Source organism: Asparagus officinalis, chromosome 4 (genome assembly GCF_001876935.1).
Source record: "Asparagus officinalis chromosome 4, Aspof.V1, whole genome shotgun sequence".
Classification (NCBI taxonomy): Eukaryota; Viridiplantae; Streptophyta; class Magnoliopsida; order Asparagales; family Asparagaceae; genus Asparagus; species Asparagus officinalis.
Genome location: NC_033797.1, coordinates 17,644,402 through 17,671,075, shown reverse-complemented (window position 1 = coordinate 17,671,075; position 26,674 = coordinate 17,644,402). Strand labels below are relative to the sequence as shown.

The 26,674-nt window shown below is 34.9% G+C and overlaps 2 protein-coding genes across 2 annotated transcripts in view; both read left to right on the top strand.

Moving 5' to 3' along the window:
* The window catches only part of LOC109838277 (caldesmon), a 27,894-nt gene extending 13,047 nt beyond the window's left edge, over window positions 1-14,847 (top strand). Inside the window, exons 2-4 of the mRNA XM_020406734.1 lie at window positions 4,166-4,427; window positions 11,786-11,904; window positions 14,455-14,847. Coding sequence (XP_020262323.1) covers window positions 4,166-4,427; window positions 11,786-11,904; window positions 14,455-14,627 — 554 coding nt within the window. The 3' untranslated portion in view covers window positions 14,628-14,847. The remainder of the gene's footprint in view (window positions 1-4,165; window positions 4,428-11,785; window positions 11,905-14,454) is intronic.
* Window positions 16,129-26,674, top strand: part of LOC109836780 (protein transport protein SEC23) — a 12,420-nt gene continuing 1,874 nt past the window's right edge. Inside the window, exons 1-12 of the mRNA XM_020404783.1 lie at window positions 16,129-16,469; window positions 19,534-19,593; window positions 20,213-20,266; window positions 20,381-20,553; window positions 20,727-20,913; window positions 21,050-21,195; window positions 21,269-21,423; window positions 21,655-21,736; window positions 21,813-21,928; window positions 22,457-22,552; window positions 24,798-24,921; window positions 25,330-25,604. Of these exons, the coding sequence (XP_020260372.1) occupies window positions 16,142-16,469; window positions 19,534-19,593; window positions 20,213-20,266; window positions 20,381-20,553; window positions 20,727-20,913; window positions 21,050-21,195; window positions 21,269-21,423; window positions 21,655-21,736; window positions 21,813-21,928; window positions 22,457-22,552; window positions 24,798-24,921; window positions 25,330-25,604 (1,796 nt within the window). The 5' untranslated portion in view covers window positions 16,129-16,141. The remainder of the gene's footprint in view (window positions 16,470-19,533; window positions 19,594-20,212; window positions 20,267-20,380; window positions 20,554-20,726; window positions 20,914-21,049; window positions 21,196-21,268; window positions 21,424-21,654; window positions 21,737-21,812; window positions 21,929-22,456; window positions 22,553-24,797; window positions 24,922-25,329; window positions 25,605-26,674) is intronic.

Genomic DNA, 26,674 nt, shown 5'->3' with positions numbered 1-26,674 from the left:
AGTATCCTAGATGTAAATTTCGTCTAGGATACTTAGGATAGTGGATATCCTAGATGGAAATTCCATCTAGAATGCAAACTAGACGGGATTCATTTTCGTCTAGGATGCTTTTTAGACGGAAATTTCGTCTAAGATACTGTATCATAGACGGAATTTTACTGGACCAACATCCTAGACGAAATTCCGTCTAAAATAGACTTTTTAGACGGAAATTTGTCTTTTCTAGACGGAATTTTCCGTCTAGGATATTCCGTTTTTTACTAGTGATCAGACATTTTGAAAAAACGTTTCTATAAAATTGTGCAACCAAACACCCCCTAAGACTGAGCAAGAATTGAGTTGAGACAGCGCCTTTATGAGCTCAATGTACTTAATAACTACTCACCATCTAACAGCAGTACAAATTACATACATTTGCCCATCAGTGGCAATATCACTATCAATAGGGGTGTCCAATTGGATTTTCGGACAAGATCCGGCTCAGACTAGACCGGGCCCAGGAGAAGCCCAGAAAATCCGGGTTGATCAGGCTCTGGACCCGAGTCCGGGCTTTGTTGGTGAAGCCTGACCTGGGCTAGGCCCAGCCCGCTTATTAAATTTATATATATGTTATATATTTTTTATATTTAATTATATTATGATATGACTATTAATGTATATTTATATATATTTATAAGTGTATATGATGTTTTTAAGAAAATTGGTTGTAGTCCTAAGTGTATATAGTTGTATATATTTAAGTAGGCAAGTATATAATTGTACAACTATATACATACTTGTAAGTATACAAGTATATTATATTATATACTTATATATATATATATATACTCTTATCATGGTATAGATACTAAGATATAAGCATATAAGTATATAAGTATATATAATGTAATTATAAGTATATATAATGTAGTTATATATTATATAATGTAGTTATATAAGTATATATAATATACTTATATGTGTATATTATAGACTTAGAGTTAAGTATATTTTATATAAGTGCATATATTTTTTATATTTAATTATATTATGATATGGTCATTAACATACACTTATATATATTTCTAAGTGTACATGATTTTTTTAAGGAAAATGGTCGTAGCCTCCTAGTCCTAAGTGTATATTGTTGTATATATTTAAGTATGCAAGTATATATATGTACAACTACACACACTGTTATAGATATACAACTATATTATATTATATACTTATATATATACTCTTACCCTGGTATAGGTACTAAGATATGAGTATATATAATGTAGTTGTAGCTATACTTATATGTGTATATTATAGACTGATCTTAGACTTACGTGTATTTTATATAAGTACATAAGTATAATTATATATAAGTATATCATATAAGTAAAGTATATAACTATACTTAGATAAGCATAATATAAGTATGTAACAAATACATATATAACTATATAATACATATTTATAAATAATATGCTTATGTGATTCTCTCTCTCTCTCTCAAGTTATAACTTGTAACTACATAAAATATACTTACATATAATATATGTATATATAATATATAGCTATATACTAATATGTAAGTATATACTAACACTTACTAGCTTAGTGTTTAATTAGTTGTTGCAATATATGCATGAAGTAACCATGGCTCTCTCTCTGTGCTTGACAGTAACAAATGATTTTTGGGTTCTAACGGATGATGCTCTCTGACCCATATATATATATAAAATAAAACACAACCATCGATCAATTAAAAAAATTATCTCAAAATTATGAATAAGATGAAATTATTGCGTCTCAAACTTTATAAATCATTGGCTTAATTAATAAGAACGAATCCAGACGCCAGCAAACAACAACAATGAAGATAATAAAATATAATGTGTATTCAGTCAAGCAATCATACTGCATGAAAAATAACATTCAAATTAAAACTTGGTCATGGATATATATATAGTGATGTATGAATTGTCCAACTTCGATCACATCAGTAATTTTTCTCATCTTGGTGAGAGCTGAGGATGTCTAGCAGAACACAAGATCTCCGTCCCAACGACAATGATCATTAACTCTCCGATCACTAGTTTGAGTATTCCGTATGGATTTTTCTAAACTCCCAAACAGTTTAAACCATTTGGAATTATTATCCCAAACGGTTCCAACCGTTTGGGCTATCTTGATTTGCCCAAACGGTTCCAATAACCGTTTGGACTGTCATGTTTTGTACTAGTGACTCTCTCCACATATATATTCCTCTCAATGAGGCCAACTTCATCTGGAACAAAGCTTGGATCGCGATCTAAGAGAGATAGTTGTGGTCTCTGAAAGAGAGAGAGAGAGAGAGAGAGAGAGAGAGAGAGAGAGAGAGAGGATCACGATCTTACTACGGTCTGAGAGAGATCGAGGATATTGACGATTTGAGAGAGAGAGAGAGGAGGAGTGGGGGATCGCAATCGCCCGGGAGTCGAAGAAAGGAATTGGAAATGACATCCATATCATATCAGCTTCATTTCAGATTTAAAGCCTGATTACGTACGATTGTATCAATTCGGAATTTGTAAATTAATACTTTCTCATCGAAACACTCAAGTTGGTCCGATTCTAGAATTTGAAATAAAATAGTAGCTTCCGTACAGACCGTTAATTAATTCAAACATTGATTTCCTCCGATGCCACAACATCAACCAGCTTCTAATAAAAATGTTGTTGTTAAGTGTACGTGTTCTATAAATCTTTCTCGTGCTACACAATTACCTTGATTTGTGAAGCTTGTTCCGAAATTGCGAGCTTTGTAAAATCATCCAATCACAACATGGTAAATGGTAATGATCCGTATAGTTTTGACCATCGTTAGTGACAAAAGAGGCAGCAATTTTGTGATGGTTGTGAGTGCTCACGTATGAAGCATTAGAGATCCAGATGGATATAACCAGACTGATGCAAATAATTCATTCGTTTATGGCTGATTGCCACCACGGGCCTTGGGGTGGGCATAGGCCAGGCGGCCCGTGACCTGGCCCGCCGAGTTCAAGGCCGGGTCGGGTCCGACCTAGGCCTGTCCAGGTTAGAGTGGTCGGATCTATTTCTCTGATCCCATGTCTGGAATTGGACCCGGCCCGGCCCACGACCCGCCTAGGACGGGCCGGGTTGGGCCCGGCTCACAACCCACGGGTTGTCGGTTGGCCCGTGAGTTTTTTAACTTTTTTATTTTTAATTTGTAAACTATATGAACTTTACATTTGTATCTATTAAATTATATTTAAATTATTTTTTCTAATTTAGTCTTTATTTAAAATAATATACACACACAGTGACACACATTATACAAAGATAAGACATCACAACACAAAGATATATATGGTTCGGACTCCGATGGAAGACCTACATCCACATGGAGTTAATAACTTTTATTCAGTTTAAATTTAAATTATAAATATAAGAGAAAAAAGCAAAAAATGTTTACCATTAATAATTAAGGAGCCAAAATCTTCCAAGTTGCATTCACCAAATTCTTCAAGGAAAGGCCTGGTTTACTATCCTTGTGACCGTTCTTCTGCATCGACCCAGTCTTTTAAGCACACACACATCTCCATGTGTGCTATTGTAAATTGTGTTCTCCTTTCGAAAACGAATCTTCAGCTTGCTGAAAATGTACTTTTGGATGCGATCGTAAAAGCAGGGGGAGTTAATATATCTCTAGTCGTTGTATATAGAACATGGTAGTTGTGGGGTGAGCCGGGTCGATGGTGGGCTAGATCAAGATGGCCCGGACCAAATTCTCTCGTCCCGAATCCGGAGCTAGATCCAGCCCGACCCATAACCCAAGTATATTACGGGTCGGGTCGGACCCGGCCCACTACGGGCCGGGCCGGGTTGTGACCCATGCGGGGCTGGGCCGCCCGCAGGTCAACCCGGCCCGCGTCCAACCCTACACCGGCCAAAAGCCGTTGCAGTCAGTGCGGGTTAAACTTAGCCAAACCCAAACCCGAAAACCTGCATCCTTGAAAGGAAGGGTAAATTGGTAACTCTATCTGTCCCATAAAACATTAGGACAATTTCGTAAAAATAAAGTCGATCGAGGCGGGAAGCTTATTGAGATTTCCCCCTCTTTTTAAAACCCCAATTTCATTCAATCGATCTATCTCGATCTCGATTGAGAGAGATGGCGAAAAGGACATCTGAGGGGAGCGGGGCGGCGTCGTCCAAATCTCCGGAGAAACCAGCGGCCACGGAGACAGCAGCGAAAGCTCCGGCGGCGGCGGGGGAGACATTGTGCGCCGAGTGGTGAAGGATAAGCTCTCTGAGCTGGCCGCTTCCTGTTCCTCTCGCAAGAGCAAAAATAGCAAAGATGAAGAGGGAGAAGGAGAAGAGATGTCCGTACAAAAAGACGCCCTCCTCGCTTTCGCTGAAAGCACTCGGATCTTCATCCATTACCTCTCCGCCACGTAATCTCTCTTTGCTCTCTTTTAGATTTTAGGGCAAAATTTCTAGGGTTTATGTGCCTGTTGAAATGTGCCCTAGTTTTGGGTATTGAAATTAGGGTTTTTGTGCGTTTTTGTTTTAGGATGGGGTTTCAAGGGTTTCAGGAGCATTTACTTGTTCGTAAATTTTGTTATTTTGGAGGTACGAGAAGTGTTTCCTGGAGAAATGATGAGGGTTTTAAATGAGATGGGCATTTTTTGATTGTTTCAGAAACTAAGATGTTTTTTTTATATAAAGGGTGAAATTTTTAGGGCTTCTTTGATTTGGATTGTGCACTTGTTTTAAGATAGAAAGTCATTTCTTTTTGTGTATTTTCACCGAAGGATGGATCTTTTAGGGTTTCAGTAGCCTTCACCAGGGATTTTTAGTGGAATGGGAGGTGTTTCGAGAAATAGGTAAAGGGGATTTGTAATGAGATGAGGATTTTTTTTGGTTTTTTTGGGATACTTTCACCAAATGAAATGCTATTTTTAGACCATCTCCAACGCGACGCTATTTTGCCGCAAAAAGCGGATTTGCCGCTGCTCCGGAGCTCCAACGCGGCGCCAATTCTCGCTGCATTTTAGCGGGGATGAACAGCGCGACGCTATATTTGGCGTCGCACTATTCATCTCCGCATTACTGTTTCTTTTATTTTTTTTTAATTTTTTTTTAAATTTTACCTTATATTTTTATGTATTTACAACTTGACCCCAATTATTTTATTACATGTATAAAACAACCCTAATAATATTTAAATTTTATAATTTTACCCCAATTGTATAATTTAGACAAAATAAATTATTTTTACACACATAATATAAAACTTCATTAAAATAAAACATAAAATACAAACTAAACATGGTGACGTTACTTAAGATGGACAAGCAACTCTCAATAATCTGGTAGATCGGGGCCAGAGTGTCCAATATCATTGAAATAATTGCCAAAATTAGAAGCAGACCCTTGTTCTTGTTGATTTCTTTTTTGTATTATTTTAATCTGTTGAGCTCGAACGTACTCATGCACGTTTGGATCAGCAATGGAATTCAAATCTTTCATTATAATTTTCCATTCATCTCTATCTTTTTTCATGGCTATCTTTTCTCGTTCGATATCAAACGCTACTTGCCTGTCCAAGCTCGCCTTGTCTAACCTGTCTATAAGTCAGTTGCTGGAGGTCTCGATGGAGTCCACTACACTTGACTCATGATCATCATTTTTCCTTTTCAATTTAACTTTTTTTACCCCAATAGGTCGTTCAGATGGAGTAAATGATGACAGTCCAGGAGATGTTGATATAGGAGATTCCGGAGTGGGATTATCTGATTGTGACGAGTCGAAGTTCACACTTTAGGATTGTCTTCGACCAACTTGTCTTGCTGTGGGGACATCATCTTTAAATTTTTTAAAATTTTTAACCATATTCCAGACATGATCAAATTTGAAACCTTTTTTGTACTTTGGTTCTTGCATAAATAACATCTTTGCTCGAACTAACTGTAAATTATAGTGAACATCAAGTTATGTATTTCAACAATAATAATAAAATTCAAACGATAATTAATAGAATACTTACAATATCTTCATCTGAAGCACCACTTGGATTCAGATTCTCTACTTGTCTCAAGCACGCATTCAATTTCCTTACTTCATTACTTATGATTTCCATTCGAGAACGAATTGATCGGCTCGTACGCACATCAGAATTTTGGTCTCGAAGTTCATTGTATCTGTCCTCCACACGAGACCAAAATGCATCCTGAGACTGGTTTCTACTGATAATAGGGTCTTGAGAAATATCCAAGAATACTTGACAAAGGAGCACATCTTCAGTAACCGTGTACCCAGTTGATCGAACAGACATTTTTTGTAAAAAGTGGTTGGTTTGGAGATCAGAAATACTTTGAAGAAATACTTCGAATTGGGTGGCTTGAAGTAGAAACCGTGAATGTTATTTATAGCCAATCCAAATTTGTTTTTTTTGTTTGAATTTGAATTTGAATTTGAATTTGAATTTGAATTTGAATTTGAATTTGAATTTGAATTTGCGGTTGGTTTGAATTTGTCGGTGGTCAACATTTGAAATTGAATCATTTTGTACAAACTGATCAGCTTTACACATTATCCAACGTTGTCGGTGGGAATCAATTTTTGAAATCAGGTCAGCTTTACACATTGTCCAACGTATACACAGCTCAGCTCTCCTTGAATTGTGTGAAAGCTTTGTACGAGTGAGAATCAATTTTTAAAATCAGGTCAGCTTAACACATTGTCCAACGTATACACAGCTCAGCTCTCCTTGAATTGTGTGAAAGCTTTGTACGAGTTGGAATCAATTTTTGAAATCAGGTCAGCTTTACACATTGTCCAACGTATACACAGCTCAGCTCTCATTGAATCGTGTGAAAGCTTTGTACGAGTGAGAATCAATTTTTGAAATCAGGTCAGCTTAACACACTGTCCAACGTATACACAGCTCAGCTCTCCTTGAATTGTGTGAAAGCTTTGTACGAGTGGGAATCAATTTTTGAAATCAGGTCAGCTTTACACATTATCCAACGTATACACAGCTCAACTCTCATTGAATTGTGTGAAAGCTTTGTACGGGTGAGAATCAATTTTTGAAATCAGGTCAGCTTTACACATTGTCCAACGTATACACAGCTCAGCTCTCCTTGAATTGTGTGAAAGCTTTGTACGAGTGGGAATCAAATTTTGAAATCAGGTCAGCTTTACACATTGTCCAACATATACAGAAAGCATTTCCTAAAATCAGCTCAACTTTACACATTGTTCAATGTATACAGCTAAGCAAAGTTTTATAAATAGCATACTAGATTAGGTACATCCACACAATTACTCGTTGTTGTGTTAAAATTATTATTCTCCATTTCTGCATACTTCAGTCATTCTTTTCTTACTTCAAAAATGAATTTCGATGTTGGAGGTCCATCATACTTATCATCATCTTCATCTTCGGATGATGATAATTTTCTGTCCAATATCATTGCAGAGATTGATGAAACCGAAAAAGTAATTTGCGAGTACATCAACAACAACATGATCCTCGTTAACAGTTTACATCAACACAACTACCAACCGATCCATGGTGGCTCGATTCCCGGTCATGCAGTGATCAACCGCGATCGAGAAAATGCGCATCGGAATTTGGTCATAGATTACTTTGCCGATAATCCACGTTTTGGAAAAGATATGTTTCGTCGTCGATATCGGATGTCAAGAAGTTTGTTCCTTCGTATTGTTGATGCAGTGAAAGATCATGACTATTACTTCCAACAACGAAGTGATGGACTTGGTAGAATGAGATTATCACCGTTATAGAAAGTAACAGCTGTTTTTCGCATGTTGGCATACGGTCTACCAGCTGATGCTACGGACGAATACGTTAAAATAGGTGAGTCAACAGCAATTGAAAGTATGACAAAATTTTGTCGTGCTATGGTGGAAATATTCGCAGAGCGGTATCTACGAACACCTAACGCTAACGATATTGCTAGGCTACTCTATATTGGAAAAAAACATGGTTTTCCAGGAATGTTAGGAAGTCTTGATTGTATGCATTGGAAATGGAAAATTTGTCCAACAGCATGGTCTGGGCAATACACAGGATGTAGTGGGTCACCAACTATTATCCTCGAAGTTGTGGCAGATTATGATCTTTGGATATGGCACGCATATTTTGGTATGCCAGGCACTAATAATGATATCAATGTGCTGGAGTCATCTAATCTTTTCTCTAACCTAGCTCAAGGTATTGCTCCTCCCGCTCACTATGTTATTCAAGGAAAAGAGTATAATATGGGTTATTATTTAGCTGATGGTATATATCCGAAATGGGCTACTATTGTACAAACAATCCAACAACCACAAGGTAGGAAGAAAAAATATTTTGCCATGAAACAGGGAGCATGTAGAAAAGATGTAGAACGTGCGTTCGGAGTTCTCTAATCACGATTTGTAATCGTGGCAGGATCAACACGTTTTTGGAAAAAACATGTATTACATGACATAATGACTGCATGCATTATTATGCACAATATGATAATCGAGGATGAACGTGATCTTTATGCACCAATTCAAGAAGTGAGGGAAGCACCAACACCAGAAGTTGATATGGTAGCAGATGAAACTACAAGATTTACTCAATTTATTGCACGTTACGGAAAAATCAAGGATAAAGATGCCCATATTGCGCTTCGTAATGCATTGATAGATCATCTATGGGAGGAATACACTAATTCAGATAGTTAAGAGCATACTAAATTTGTAATTTTTACATTGTTATTAATGTTTAATTATTTTCTTACATTTTATTTTCTGTTGTGTTCTTGAATGTAATATTTTGGCAATACTAATAATAGGTATATAATATTTTATTGTTTTATTAGTTTAATTTTTTAAATAATAAATTATTTTGTTTGGAAAATATGTGAAAAAATAAAATTTGATATGTGAGGTTAATTGTTGAAATAGTTAAAAATATAGGGGATAAAAAATAATCATATAAAAGTAGATAAAAAGAAAGATACTGAGAATATTCCTTTTTGGTGTAAAAAATGGTGTAATGGGTTGGAGATGAATTACTGTTAGATGTGATTTTTGCACCATTTTGGTGTAAAATTTGCACCATTTTGAGGCAAAGGGTTGGAGATGCCCTTAGTTATAGGCACTCTTCAGCATTTTATTAAAAAACTAGGACAAACGGCTAGAGAGTTTGCAACTTGAGTTCTCTAAACGAGTAAATATCAAACAATATATTTCAATTTCTACTTATTCCCTATCCAAATATATATAATATTGTGTTGGGCTTTCCCAACTTAATCTTTAAGATGTTTTATTTCTGATAAGAATCCTGATGTGTATTAGTGATCCATTGTGTTGTCTATCTCCATGGGCTTTCCATTTCCCGTATTCATGTGTGATGTGTCTGCTTTGGTAATGAAGCTTCTAGGTTTTATGCATTTAGATATTCACTGTCATCAAGTCTTTTTTTTGGTCTATAGGGCCTGTTCATTTATTTCCTAAAAACCAAGAAATGGAAATGGAAAAGGTGGAAATCTCAAAATAATCCATTTCTTCTATTTTCATCCCTAAAACTTACCCACAACATCCAATAAAATATTATTTTCATCCAACAACTCATCCACATCATCTAATAAAATATTATTTTCATCTAACCACTCATCCACCACATCTAATAAAATATTATTTTCATCTAACAACTCATCCATCACATCTAATAAAATATTATTTTCATCCAAACATCACTCAACTCATCTCTTTTCATCATTTCAAATCACTCACATCATCGAATAAAATATTATAACAATTCACCTCATCTCATTAACATTTCATTTCTTTGTTTTCATCCCAAAAAGTTGTGAAAACACTTTTCTTAATCTTTCTTCACATCACCCAATAATACAATGACAACTCATCTCATCTCATTTCATTTCTTATTTTTAAGAATGAACCAAACAAAAGAAAACAACAAAACTACAGGAAATAGGTTTCTTATAATTCATTTCCTTATTTTTTTCGCCAACCGAACAACATCAAAACTAGTTTTCTTAAAAAATCACTCACATCATCCAATAATAATGTGACAACTCATCTCATCTCATCTCCATTTCTTTGATTTTCTTTTTTTTTTAGCCAACCAAACAATTCAAAAACCCATTTTTATTAGAAATAGTTTTCTATTTCTTTGATTTCCCATTTTTTTAAGGCAAACGAACAGGCCCTTAAAAGAAACTTGATCACCACTATATAAATAAATATTCAAAAGTTTTTTTTTTCTTTTGAGATAATAATTTTTCTTAGAGGTTTCTTTTCTGACTGTTGTTTCTCCTCTGAGAATATATCTTCTAAGTTTTCCACTAGCCTAAATGTCCCCTAAATATATTTGCTAACTCATTACTTTAATTGATGTAGAATAAATAAATAGATAAATCCCTCTCGCAAATCAATTGCCCTTTTGTGCTTAAACTCTGATCGTATGTTGCATTATCTTTCTTAAGTATTGTTCAAGGTGTGCACCTGTAACAATTTCCTTGGGTTGCCCATGTCATCTTAGTCACAGCGTCACTTTTCTTACATGGGTGCTTCATAGGTTATCTATAACCCCATACATAAAATTGGAACATTTGGCGGGTACTCCTTCCTTTTGACATGTCATGAAATCTATTTTAGGTGTAATCATAAAATCTATTTTAGGTGTATCTTGAACATGGTAGTGATTGAGGAGTTATATATAATTCATGAATGAGAGGGGTTTGCACTTTGCAGATAGTTTTGATTAATAGATTCTTTTATGTATTTCAACCACTTTCTTCACAAGGGATATACATTGTAAAGGTTGTTCATGTAACTATTGTTTGATGTCAGCTAGAAGTTTATCTGACCAATTACCATATTTGAGTAGTGAGTACAATGTATAACTTAATGTTATGTGTTTGTCCATCTTGTATCCAAAATTATCTGTATCCTGAATCTTTTCGATTCTTCATGTCTTGATACCACATCATGTGGTATCTGTATCTGATATGTTTGCAGCTTAAACTGCATTTTAGCTTCGTTTGCTAAGATTTTTGTTATTGAGGGAAACTTTGGTTATTCTTCTTTGTTGAGTTCCCTTTCGTCAAGCAATTGAACTTCATTAATTCATGATTGTTGATGGTGTTATGTGCATTTACCACTGCGTCTTTTCCCCTCTGCTACTTTGTTATGGATGAATGGGATGCATATTAAATGAACTATAAATTTGTTTAGTTATTTGTGTTTACTGTCTGCCTTTGGAAGATGGAATGTCTTTGCTAATCTTTAGTCACCTCAAGATTATCAACATATACTAATGATTTTGCCTAGTATTTTTTCTTCAAGCAATAAAATCAGCTAAAACAACTTCCAGTCGTGTGATAGATATGCACCTTCTTTTGGATTCTGCAACTGAAATTTGTCGCTTGTCGCATGAGTTTTAACTTTTTTTTTCCTTTGAGAAGAACAACGGGGACTATAAACCTCAGCTGCATTTTTTTGTCCTTTCTGATCAAAAGATGGTTGTAATACGATCAATGATTATACCCCACAAGACCACAGACCAAAGTTATGACCACATCAAGTGTTTCTAAAGCTTTACATCATGTAGCAAAAAAACTACCCCAAGCCAGAACAGGAGCCCAATGTGAATTTGTCATGAACTTTTCTCTATTGTATTTTATATTCACAATTGGATGATTATAACTTATGCCTACCTTTTACAATCTGTTTTCCTAGTAAGCTGGATATGGGAACATGATACAATTACAATAATTTGTAGGGCCAATGACATCTGTAAGGAATCGAGGAGACAAACAATCAATGCTGATGATGTTCTCAAGGCAATTGAGGAAATTGAGTTTCCTGAATTCATTGAGCCACTAAGAGCTTCTTTGGAAGGTTAGTAAGCTTTGCACTTCTTACCATTTAATTGAGAATGAGATATGTCTTATTATGTTTTCTTTTTTTGTCTTAATAGCTGTGTTTTATCGCTTCATCAGTTTAATGTTGCTTCGTATTAAGTTGGAGGTTGCCCCTATATTAGTGGATAAAAAAGAGAGAAAACTGTTCGCGATGGTTTGTTCATGTGCAACAGAGACCACCAAATGCACCAATTAGGGGGAGTCTTAAGATTATAATTAATTAGAAAAGATTAGAGGTAGGCCTAAGAGAGCTTCGGTAGATACTATTAAGAAGCATATACTAACGCTCAACTTAGTGGAGGAGACAACCTTCAGCAGTACTACTAAATGGGATAGTAGGATTCATATAGCCGACCATAAAAATTTTGGATAAAGGCTTTGTTATTGTTGTTATCCCTTTTATTAGTGTGGATGATATTTCTCTTCAATCGCATGTGTATGCACTTATTTCTCTTTATCCACTACTTATATAATAGCGTCAGGCTGTCCTGCCAACTGCTCTGGTCTGCCATGACCCTGCCATCCGGGTCTGGGTGCAAGTCTGATAGCATCTCACTTATCCTTCCCAAATTATTATAGTACTTTCTTGCAGCTGTGAGTGTAAATCAGCTTTGACTGCACTCAAATGTCACCCTACTCAACCAGCAAGTTCGTGGTTTGCTCTCCAGTCTCCAACAGATATTCCTCTTCGTTAAGTCTCAATGGCAGCATCACCATTACTTTGCCACCTCTTCTTGCTGCTCTTGCATCCGCTTTTCTCTTGCTGATGTAGTTGTCCTTAATTTGCTGCCTTGCCGCCTTACTTTGCTGCCTTCTGTTGCAATCCTTTCCTCTCAGTTACTAAGAACTTTATGGAGTATATAACATCCTTCGTGCTGTTTTATTGTTCATCTTCTCCTTAGCTTTGGCAGCTCCTAAAAAAAAGTTTAACATACAGGACATTTTGTAATTAGGACGAACAATATTCCTTTACCTTATATCTGGATTAGGAAACATCATCTGTTAACTTTTCAGGAGTTGCAAAATTTTAATGTTGTGTGTAATTCAGTCAACAAAACCCTGGATTATCAAGCATCTAGTAAGTTTCTACCACACAAAGTCATGATGCACGCCTGTCTGTAGCTAACCCATCCAATTTCATCTAAATGAGAATTAAGAGGAAATATAAAATTTAGTTACAGCTTCCTATGGCTTTATTTTATATAATTTACTTTGATACTTTTTTCTAATTTCTTGTCTTTTTTTTCCCATAATTCTTCTGGTTGATTTATTCTATGCATATGTATCTGGGATATCTAGACTCCAAAAACTTCATTTTTCCAGGAATTCTTTTTTCAGATTGATTCACGTACACGTGAATGAACGTTATAACAGAAAAAAGAAGAAAAAGTGAGAGTTTTATTCAACTGACTCAGCCAAAGAATCTATCTGTTCAAAGCACAAGTATTTTTTCTTTCTTATCCGGATGATTCTTTTTCCTTTAATTTCATTTCTTTTCTTTGAGTGCTTGAATTTTTAGCAGGCTTCTTAACATTTGTCTCACATGGAATGTATATACCCTTTACCTATATAAACTGAGGTGCAAGAAGAATTCTTTTCATTGATGAACATAAAATATGCATGTTAAAGAACTCACTTTCTTGTGAACTACGGTCCTCATAGTGGTGTCTTGTTTGATCCATGTATAGTTAATATGTTCAACCTTTTCCCAATAGTTATTTAAATCCTGTTAAATATGTCGTAAAACATTTTCCCTTCTATTAGCCTTCACCTTGTCTACTAATATTGCCAGCTGATAGAATGCAGGAAGATATGTTATATTTTACTGAATGTTTAATTAATGGCATGGATGATATTTGGAATACATTATTACTTGGAGTTATTCGTGGGAGTGATATGGAGAATGTGCTCCTTCTGCGGCGCAATCTAGTTAAAAGCTAGCCAGTTTCAGCTTGTCTGCATCCTTGGATTTAAAATTTTAACTTCATGTGAAATTTATACTTTGTTCCGAAGGAAATGCTTTTGCTTCTTCTTGTGAAGTACAACCTGAGCGAAACCTGATGGGTAAAGAAACATATGTTTAAACTTCTGCAGGACCATTGTGGAGATCCTCGGGGTGGATTAAATATGTATATGTAAGGAAGGATAAATCAATGATAAACATACAGAACACATGTAATGATTCTAGCTAATAAAATGATATCTTTTGGTGCATTCTGAAGATCTTCATGGTAGTTGCAAGAGGAGTTTGAAGGGATACAGACTTTAGCTGAAAAGAAGTATATCCTTTCGGTACATGTTATTTGGGAGGTATGAACATAAATAACTTGAGAGGTTGAGGAGGATTCTCCTTAATAAAATAAGGGCCTCAATGATTCTCTTTTGGTGTCAGCCTAGTCTTCCATGAACACAAACCTTTGCATGTCAGTTGTTAATATGACAATTGAGTTACCAAACAAAAAAAATGAGAAGAATGTCTTGGCCTGACTGCAGTCTTTAATCTGATATGTTCTCATTTGTTTTGCAGAATTCAGGAAAAAGAATGCGTCTAAGAGGTCTGCAACAAATGCAAAGGCAAGAGAATCACGGAAGAAACAGAGATCCGATAATGAGGAACCTAGAGAGAATGAGGAGCATGCTGAAGAAGTTGCTGAGGAAGAGGAAAAGGAAGAAGGCGAAGAACCTGATGAAAATGAGTAGTGTACTTTTGTTGTATAATCTCATACTGTTGTTGTTGTTTACTTCTGTATACTATGATGAGATGAGATGAGATGGGAGATGCTGGGACGATGAAATTAAGTATCTGTGTACCCATCAAGTTCCTATCGTCATCGGTAGTTTTTTAACTAATTTTACCATTAACAGGTGGATGAAATTGGGTATCTACGTACCCATCTAGTTCCTTTCGGTAGCTTTTTAACTAATTTTACCGTTAACAGGTGCATGTACTGGGGCAAAGTACTAAGATCAAGAATGCACTGTGCACCAAATGTTCTCTCTTTTGAGTTTAGTTCTGCACATCCTAGTACCTCACAAATAATTTAAGTTTAATCCCAATATTATGAGATGTAAATCATGTTCTTTATTCTTTTTTCCTATGATCCAATCAGCAGATAAGCTCGATGACTGGTGTAATAGCATTGTTCAACTTGGATTCGAAGGTGAACCTTCTGATCATCGAATGTATCTGTCAATAATTTACACATGTCATATGAAATGTGCTCAAGCATCGAACATCATATTGTTTATTGGTCTGTTTCACGGGATATGTGCTTTTGTTGGATATTAGTCTTGCCTGCTTAATCTGTGGAAAATTATGAATTTCACTATGTTTTGTTTGTTAACATTATAAATTATGATATTATTTTTTAATTTGGAGGATAATTATTTATCCTTGACGTCTTTCTTATGTGAAAATGTAAAAAACATGTTGCTTCATGTCTTTGGTTTATCTTAAAAAGTTCTGCTTGCAGGCCTACACATTGCCGTGTGCCTTGCACATCCCTATTGCGCCTCAATAGCACGTCAATATATTTCACGGTCTACTAACTAGAATCGTTCATCATATGCCATATGTCAACGAAGAAATTTTCAAAATCGTCTCAACAGAATTTTTTTTAAGAAATAGACCTCATTCACTTTTAGTTATAGAAATCGACCTACTTTGAGTTAATCGCGATACTAATTAGTCGGGATTGCTAACCCCGACTAATTAGTAGCCTAATTACAAGTGGGGTCAAGGAGTCGAGAAGATTTGCGACTGCTAATTAGGCTACTAATTAGTCGGGGTTAGCAACCCCAACTAATTAGTACCGTAATTAATTCAAAGTGAGTCGGTTTCTATAATTAAAAGTGAATGTGATCGATTTCTTTAAAAAAAATTCGGTTTAGGCGACTTTGAAAATTTCTTCTATTGAAAACTGTTAATTATAAATATTTTATTTTTTGAAAAATAAAGTACACAATAAAATGTACAATTGCTAGAGAACCCTTTCGTAAATTGTAACCGGTTATCTAGCCATCGGACAGTACGGCCTATTTCTCCGGTCGGCCCGGTCCAATCCAAGAGACGAGCATTGAATCTAGTCCCGGTCCACAATATCTTTCAACCAATCAACTACGCCCACGTGTCCAACCACGTCACTCGAATTCAACCTCGACGATCCAATTCCAGTAAATACGAACAAACACCCCCATCTCACCACCAAAATCCAATGGCGGTTCGCGCCACCCTTTCCCGATTTCCCGTAGATCAAGAATCCCTAGAATCAAGCGGTCTCCCATGGGGCGTCACCGTGACTCCCTTCGCCCAAGCCGACGAGCACGGGACCTCGCCGGCGTACGGCGGAGACGGCGATCTCCTCCCCCGCTGTGAGGACTGCTGGGCTTATTTCAACTCCTACTGCGAGCTCGAGCAGTGGGCGTGGACTTGTTCTCTTTGTGGAGCGCTCAATGGGTTGACCTCTCGATCAATTGAGAAGTACTCTCAGCCTCAGTCTTGTGCTGAGATGCTTTCTTCCTTCGTTGATCTCGAGATTCCCGGTGAGTTTGCGTTCTGAAAGTTCTAAATTTTGATCCTAAAAGTTTGAATTTGCTTTGAGATGGTTTAAGTTTGACCTAATGAATTCAATTTTAGGTTTCTTATGACTTATGCTGTTGTTATTGAAGTTATAATTTGTTAGATGTGGTCTGCACTTGATGTCAGGATGTGGAAAATTTCAACTTTTTAACAAAATCCAGCATATATATTTACATCCTTCACTTATTACTTCATCACGTGTAGTAAACTAGTAATCATATTATTATTATCAGAATTTTGCTACTCCCTGTATCATAAGGCTGTAATTTTGTCCGGAGATTATTCAAGAAGACTGACCTAAGCAAATTGCTTATTAGAATAAATAACTTCTTTGATCATGCTAATGAAACTACAGCATTGGGTGTAGAACTAATGTGCAACCAGTAATGGCTGCAGGAATTAAGATAAGTCTGTAATAAATGATAATGCTACCAACTCATGCAAAGCAGATCCCATAATGTATACACTCAAGAGAATTTACTGGAAATAAAGATAAGTAGTTTGTGCGCCTAAGATCCAATGAATTCTATATCTGAGTTGTGCAAGCGGGTAAGAGCGAAGAAATAACTTGTCTGGGACAATGCTGAACAATGTGATGCCAAACTTGTTAAACACCATATAACAATGCCTGTAAAATTAGGCTGCATTACATTCCATGAGTTCTCCATATAACTTGTAAACGAAGTGCCCTGGCAATGGCGATCTGTATGCTGTAATTTAATGAGGATGTGAGTAACAAGTGTGTGTGTGTGTGTGTGTGTGTGTGTGTGTGTGTGTGTGTGTGTGTGTATATTGTCTGCTACTTGCAAAACTTCCAGATTCTAGTGATATGAATTGAATACATCAAATGACTCTAAAAGAGCATCCAGTCATGAAGCCATTTTTGTGATGTACGCTCCTTGAAACCAAAATTCATAATCATAATCGTCACAAGACATGACAATATCAACACTATGACCCATGCATTCATATTTTATATAACTTTACATTATCAACAACCATTAGTCGGAACTAGAAAAAAAATGTAATGGTACAACAAACATTTCTTACTGTAGTAAATTAACCATGCATGTAATGGCTTTTTTAACATCATTAGCAGTTAAGACAATCATGACTTTTTGGGAACAATTTCATAGTTTATATTAGCTGGGTACTTCTATCTTGAAGCCATACTCATACGGACCATATCTGATATGTACTCGTATCCATACTGAAACTCCTTGGACACTCCCATATCCATACCGAAACTCCTTGGACACTCCTTGAATATATACATACATTTATTCAGGCATGTACTTAAGCAATACATTGTTTAATTTAGAACACTTGTCAAACATTTCTTGTATGTAAATCCTACACCTCACATCCACTTCTTGAAACTCGTTGGATTTCAAACTATAATTTTAATGATTGTTTGGTTGTCTAGTTCAAAAAACAAGCATTTTTACAATTTATAATGCACATAATAAAAGAAACATAAAATGTTATAGGAATTTTAATTCTCAAAACATGGGAATAAAAAAACATTGATCTCATTTAAACAATTAATTTCAATATATAATATATGTGTATATACGTATTTGTGTAGCTGTGTCCTCATACCCTATTGTTTGCAAATTTGTTATGTCCCATGTCCGTACTCAACCCGTGCAACATAGTTAGTAAAGGCATATTTAACAGATCAGGAGTATTAGGAAAGCCTAAATAAGACAAATCAATTTTACATCACATATAAACTTTGATACTACTAAAAAATATACTCCTTCCTGTCTTTAAGTCCACTAATCCTTTATACAGTTCAATCTTCTTTCTTGGGATGGTGTGGTGAGGATGTGTGTGAGTAACCGCCCGATGACGAAAAAGGTACATTAATGAACCAACATAACCACCATCATTTGGTATTAATAGTCTAAAACATAGAGTTAAAGAATATTAAGCACTCATAAAAGTGTTTGAAATCAGTTTAGAGTCATTAAAACTTAAAAGTAGCAGTTGGGATTTGCTGGTGATTCTCTTTTTTCTAATAGTTGTTTTACCTATTTGGCTAATCTGAAAATTTCTTTGCTAGAGCAGGTTTCTCTAAAACTCCACGTTGTACAAAAAATGAAAATGATCAACTTTTGTTGGATCAAAAGGTGACTGTAACATGAGCTCTTGTCCAATTCAACATCATATGAGCACATGCCAAGACAACGTTTTTAATAATTTATTTTCCCGCTAAAATCATTTCTTTGTGACACATTCAAATCTGAGTAAATTATCAAAATTTTTATACAATAAATGTCCTCAGAGATCAATATCATCAACAGAGCATCAAACCAGGAGTATAATCTAAGAAATGTTCTGGTGTAGTAAGAATCTATTCATTTGGATAAATCCGAGCATACCAAAGTTGCTGAAAACCTTATAAAACAATTCAAAAACTTGCCATTTACCTCAGTTCCCATAAATAATGTTCCTATACTATCTTATACCTATCCCGCATTGCTTCTTCCTTTAACACTCTTAAACGATGTCTGGTGGTTTGGTGATTGCTTTAGGACTCGGGAATTCTAACCTTATTTACAGCATTTTATATCAAGAAGGAATATTTGACAAAGACCCACTTCCACCTTTTTAGCTACATATGCTTGCTAGCCAATGTTGCAATTAGTTGATTTCTAAAACATCCCATTAACCCTTAATAGGATAAATAAGCCAGTTTGCCCATTCAGTTAGCCTAATCTGAGATTAATTACCTAATCACACTACCAAATGATACTTCCCCACTCCAATTTAATTGATTATAGTTCTAATGAAATGTTAAGTAAAATCTTGGCCATTGTCCTCAAGTGTTCATTAATTAAAGAAAATCTGTCGACTGTATTTTTTTTAATGGTGTTTCTTGTTTGTACTGGAAATTTTGGACCTTTGAATGTAAGCAATTGCATGTCTATGGTTTCTTGCTTATGCTATTGTAATTTCCTTCTCTTATCATAGATGTGAACATTTTGGCCTGATGGAAGATGTGTTAATTGTTAATTGTAGTGGAAGAATCTGAAGGGATGCAGGCAAGACCAGTATATGTTGCAGCTGTTGATTTATCTTGTAAGTTCTTGCATCTATATATTTTATTGATGTTTTTGTTGTTGGAACTTTGGCATTTATGGGGCTCGAGCTATCCAAATTTTTTGTACTTTCTGGTATATGACTATTTTACATTTCTAATTGGATTGTCAATTATGAGTGGCTTAAATTATGTGCAGTTGCAATACTGTATAACATTTTTCTTATCTGATTATATCATATGATCTCTTTTTTAATAATTGACTTATTGTTTTACTATTTTGAATTTTTCAACTCCTGCTAGTTTTGTGGTTTTACTGTTTTATTTCTTGCTGCCTGTTTTCTATAACATTTTAGTTTTCAGGGGACCGCTCAAGTAGATGTGTTACCATCTAAACATTAAGGTTTTCATCTAGCTTGTTTTATATGTTTGGTAAGTGCATATGCTTTCTGGTGTAATCCTGTAATTCCTGTTTATTTTTCTAATGGCACTTATCCATGTATTTCCTACACTTTTGTTTCTTTTTGAATTATGTATTTTGGGTGTTCTAGCTTCCGACTGCTTCAAGCTTGCCATTCATGCTGCAGTATGATTCTTTATTTTCTTCATATATTGTATGTGCTGTATGATTTTTCATTTTCTTTATTGTTTTTGTTGCAGCTTCTGAAGAATTTTTAGAACTTATCAAGAGTTCCCTTCTAGCAGCTCTTGAAGGTATGTGGACTCATACAGCGTATCAACTTGGAGACTTTTAAGTGAAAACAATTTTCACATTATTTTCCATTCATTCCATTTGATACCAGTTCATTTCATTCAACTCTTTTGTAGCCCTGGGACCAGGCTCCTTGTTTGGGCTTGTTGCCTTCAGCCACAAGATTGGGATTTATGACATTCAGGGACCTATACCAGTTGTCAAAAATGTCTTCATCCCTCCTGATTCTGATGGCAAATTACCAGTTGACCTTGAAGACGTAATGCCACTACTTTCGTTTTTGGCTCCTGTAAGTCATGGAGTATTGCCAGATACAGCATCTTGTTACTATTTTTCATGAAATTTAGAACTAACAATAATCAAAGTACTTGGCACTTTCTGCATTTGCAGTACCGGTATGTTAGACTGGCACCCGCATTATTTAAACAAATGCATCGTTAAGGTACAATTATTTGTGAACAGGTAGATACTTGTAAGGATCGAATTGCTGCTGCTTTGGAAACACTGAAACCTACAACCTCCTGGGAGAGGACCACAGGTGCAGGACAATCATTAGAAGGTGTCTTGTTAGGTGGTAGGGGTTTTGGAGTGGCAATGGATGCTCTTATTAGCTACCTCAGTTCAGAATATGGGAATACATTTGCATTGGGTATGGTAAAGACTAAATCACACATCAGCATATTTTCCTGACTTTAGCTGCACACAGAAATAGCATCTGATATTTCCTGTTTGTCATTTTTCTGGAATCTGAAATCTCATAACAACTATTTTGTTTTATTTTACAGCTAGAGTATTTGCCTTCTTATCTGGTCCTCCTGATTATGGAGCTGGACAACTTGACACGAGACGTTATGGAGAGCAGTATGCTAGTAGAAGGGAGGATGCTGACAAGGCTTTGCTTCCTGAGCAGACGCCATTCTACAAGGATCTGGTATTTCCCAGTAAAACATATCATTTATGAACGGCACACATTTAAAATTTGAATTAATGACTATGCATCACAGGCAGCTGTTGCTGTTCAAGCAGGCGTTTGTGTGGATATATTTGCTGTCACAAATGAATACGTAGATTTGGCTTCCTTGAAATTTCTGAGCATCGAGAGTGGTGGTTCTTTGTTATTGTATGCAAATACAGATGATTCGACACTCCCTCAGGACATGTAAGTTTAAAGAGCATTTTAATAAATGCGGTTATGATTGACTTATGTACTTTAAATGCAAACAACAGTTCGAATTGTGTGCCTACTGTCATTATTGAATTTCCATTATCCATACATGCAGCTTAGTAAATGTATCTATATCAAAAATATATAACAGTTCTATGGTATTGTGGCATTCTTTTGTGTTGGAGGTTGGATGTGTATAAGGAACTAAACTATCTTCTACTGTAGGTACCGGATGCTAAGTCGTCCATATGCCTTTGGATGTATTTTGAGATTGAGAACATCATCTGAGTTCAAACTTGGTCGTTCTGTAAGTAACTGACGTTTACTCTGTAGCTTTAAACTCTGGATTGATGCTGATATTTATCCTCCCAAATTTATGGCAGTTTGGCCACTTCTTTCCAGATCCACAATATGAGAATGTTCAGCATGTCATTTGCTGTGATTCCTTCGCGACATATGCTTATGATTTTGAGTTTGCCAATTCGTCTGGCTTTTCAAGGTATAAATTCCTATCCATCTGGAAAAAATATTAGCATGGGCAAGTGTTAATTTTGATATACTGTCACAACTCATATAGATAATGTTTCACTTTAGTGGGGACTGTGTAGAAGATAACCAAAGAAAATGCATAGAAGAAGTTTGTTTTGCCTGAAAATGTGCATCTTTTATAAGGTTTCCGGTTTTGAGCAGGCCTATTAACTTTCTATTCAAGAATTATAGAGTAGATAGTTTGAATGGACTGTTAGTAAATGGGGTAAATGGGTGTGAAATGTCAGCTCATTTTACTAAAAGAGCTATCTAGAGATGGATTGGTAATGAGGCCAAATTTTGTAGTCTATCGAAGTAGATGGACCTCACCAATCAAACTCTTTATTTATTCCAAGTAATGATGGGTTAGGTAAAGAAATGAAATGAATAGTTAATGATGATTGATGATCTTTTGAACGAAGAAGCTAGAATCTCCACAATAATAAAAAAAAGGACAGCAAAGTTCAGGCGGAATGATTTCTCATCATTCCCTTTGCAGGCACACGGGACCTCCTGTTTTACAAATTGCATTTCAATATTCTATTGTTGTCCCAGAGGAGGAAGCTTCAGATGCTGGATCAAAATCTAGCACCAGGTACGGCGGAAAACTTTGAATTGAGAATACTGTTTTGTCTCATGCATGTGCTTTGCCTTATAGCATTTGCTTCCTAAGTGTACATGTAACCAAAATAATTGCTGTTCACTATAAAGTTTATGGTGGTTCATGTCTTGACCTTCCTTTTACTATCTGATATGACATTGGAGTCTACTTTATCTTTCACAAATTATTGGAGGTCATCATGAAATTAAGTATCTTAACTTCCGTCAGACATCCATCTTCTGGTCATATAAACCCATCTCATCATTTATCCATGTGGAAACCGCGACCATATTGGTCTGTGCTGTACAACCTATACCATCTTCAAAATTAAAAAAAAAATAATTATACTTTCCATCTTTGATATCCTGCCTCTGCCTCTTTATCACTTTGTTCATAGTTCTTCTCCGTTGAAAAGAACTTGAAAGATTTTCCATGTAAAGGTTAATCTTGCAAATGCTTTTAAAATGGTAAAACATTAAATGCATCCAATTTTGATATTTATGCTCTGTTATAGTTTATTTGACTCTCTTCTAGAGAAAATGTAAAGAATATTCTGAACATGTAATGAGGCCTATTCATTTCCCCAAATAATTTGGTAATAAAAACCACCTCTATAGATGCAAGTTCTTGTCTTTACGATTTTGTGAGAAAACTACTTGGGAGTTAATACCTAAACTATCAGCCTCAAATGTCTTCTCACATTCACTGAAGATTTTTTTTTTTTTGTTAATTGTTATCTTTTATCTAAATATTTTTTTAATCTTATATTAATATACAATAACAACAACAAAGGCTTTATCCCAAATGTTTAGGGTCAGCTACGGGAATCCTATTTTTTCATTCTCCTCTGTTCCAACCCTTCCAGGTCATCACCTCCGCGAAGTTAAACATCATCATAGCCTCCTTATTTACTTCTAACCAAGTTCTCTTAGATCTACCTCTAGATCTTTTTGCTCCATTAACTATAATATTATCACTTTTCCTCACCGGTGCACTAATAGGTCTTCGTTGTGCATGATCTCTCCCATTTTAACTTTTAGCGTATACTCATTTCTTATTCTATCTTATACTAATATAAAAATAAATATTCTATTTGGATGTTTTGTATAATGGCAAATAATATATTAATTATACCAACACTTGAGGTTATGAAAAATTGTAGAGAATGGAAGGCATCAAATTGACTGCAGGACATAATGTGAAATTTGTAGAAGGGTTATGTGAAGCACTTTTCTTGAAGAAAATTTTGAAGTACAAAAGAGAGAACAGTTTTCTTTGCTTAAAGAGGTCGTATTGTGACATGCGGAACCTTTATATTTGCTAACATTTTGTTACCACATAGATTACTTTTTGGATGTCTTATCACTAGCTATCTACAATATTTTTCCATCTAGAAAAAGTCCCATTGAAGTCAGGTGGAAACTCATGCTGACAAATTTCTAGATACTTGAATTAAATTCTTTCTTATTGCGTCTTTTCTTTTCATTCACACTGTTGAATAGTATCATGTGTGACTTCTGAGATAATCTCATTCATACTCTTCTGAGCTGAAATTTATCTTCCATATTCTTCTACCTATTTTTTTTCGTTTGTTCCCCCTTTTATCACTTTCAGTGTTCATGTTCTACAGAGTACAGAGTCTATTTTAGACACCCGATGGGTTGACTTTCTGCTTTACTCAAGATCAAACAACTCATGTTTGAGATCAGTTAGATTTGCTCTTAAAAAATATCGTATAGTGTTAGAGTAGCGGATCCAATTTTCATGAAAGCTGATGAGCAAAGATCTTTCTACGAATAAAGCTCTCGAGCGAAAATGCCATTTTCCAGATTATTTTACAGTTAAACCCTCCATGGTATTCTTTTTATGCCATTTGCAACTGTTAAGGGTTAACAACACACCATGGAAAAAAGAGCTGCAAATAAATATCATTCAGTCAAAGACTCAAAGGCATGGAATCCATGATTTAGATTAAAAATTAGAAAGCGGGTTCTGTTACTATATTATTTGAGTCTTTGGTTATGCTTTTCGTTAAGCTTTCTTATTCTATGTTTATGCTATGTAGTTATGTCCTGATGTATTGACATGAACTTTTCGTTTGGTCACTTATTTCTTTCTGTTTGATTTTCATTTTGGTAACGTTTTGTCAAATTTTCTACTGTGCACATGTGCTATATGCTGGAATGTAATGTTTTTCAACATTTGTCTTAGTTTTGTCATTTTTACGTTTTTTTTCCAGGTCAAAGTTTTCCCTGAAGAGGCGGTTAAGAATCCGAACGTTACAGTATGGAACAGCTGGAAACATTAATGAGCTTTATGACAGTGTTGATTCAGAAACCATTTTGTCGATCCTTGTTCACAAGGTAATATTTCTTTTCAAGTAGTTTAGCATGAAGACTTGTACTTTATCATTCAAATGCTATCATAGAAATGCAAGAGAATGTGGGGATGGAAGCTTCTTCTGTTAAAGGTGAACTACTCAAGTAGTTGGGTGAAAATTTTTGTAATGTTTAAATGGCTGCATTTGGATGCAACGGACAATTTAAGTTTTCATCAAATTAGAACATTCGTCTAGACTAAAAAAAAGTCATGAGTTGTATCTTCATATCATACTGCTGCAACCAACATAGAATTTTTCTGGTTCAAAACTAAGAGGTAAAGAACTTTCTTTTAAAGTTGAAAAAAAGCAGTCAAAGCTGTGTTTTCTTTGTATTCTAGTTGTTTGTATGTGTCTTATTAATTCTACATTTATTGCTTTTGTGCCTATGCAGGTTATTCTAGCTTCACTAGAGCAAGGTGTCCGAGAAGGAAGAATGTTGCTTCATGATTGGCTAGTTATTCTTATGGCTCTGTACAATGATGCATATAAACTTGTCCAATATGATAATGGAAATACAACTATGCATGTTGATGTCACCTTCTCACAGTGTCCACAGCTGCAGCCTTTGCCTCGACTTGTATTTGCTTTGTTAAGGAATCATCTTCTCCGCTTTCATGAAGAAGGGGTCCACCCAGATTATCGTATATACTTGCAATGCCTTTTCAGGTATTTGTCACTTGCTCATCTAGCATAGAAGCGTGTATTTTGGTTATATATAAATGTTTCTCATTTTGTCGCTATTATGCATACGTACTGTACTGTGGGGAATTAGTAGGGTGATATTGGATTACTTAGTTCAAGGTTTTTAGCATACTAGTAAAGTGCATGTGCTTTGCACGACACTATACCTGTTTTGTTTTATTTAAAAAAAATTTGTTGGTTGTAAAATACTGTAATAACTTGTATAGCAATATAAATTCTGAACAACTACAAATTTTCAAGTGAATAAATTGTACGATAAAATTGTGTATAAAGAACTGTATGATTAATTATTATAGTTTCGATAATTGTTATAATTTATTCATAATTTATTAAAATAATTATAATATATTAAATAATTTATTCTCTTTTAAATATAATAATATTATACATAGCATAATTATAATATTATTAGTAACTACATTTTAAGTTTATAATTAGTTTATTACACTATAGTAAATAATTTACTAACTTGTATAATTATTAAATTACAATGTAATTTATTAATTTAAAAATACTATTAAAATCATTATACTATTAATACTATAACAATTACAATAAATAAAATTGTTTTTTATATTATTATCATACTTTTAAAAGGGTAATAAGATGAAAGGTAACATGTAGTCCTCCATAAAACGTGAAACTCAAGGGCATAAGACATAAGCCTAATGAATATTTGTTATTTTTAATTTTTCTAGAATTCTAAGTATTATGTGAAGATAAATTAGGGATAAATTGCAAATATTATATTAAATAATATAATTAAATAATAAAATAATAGTGTGACCAAAGGTTTTGAAAAAGTGAGGAAATGCATAATGAATAAAAGGTTATATATAATCAGTGAATGATTAATTACAACTAATGACATACTTGAGAATTATCAAACTTAAAAGGGCAAAAATGAAAATCAAAAGTTTTGACAAGGCAATTTTTTTTATATGTAGTATAGATGATTTAGAGTTAATTGCAGACAACCCTATATGCGCGCAGACAAAAAAGAAAAAAAGGAAAAAAAAAGAGGGGGGGGGGGG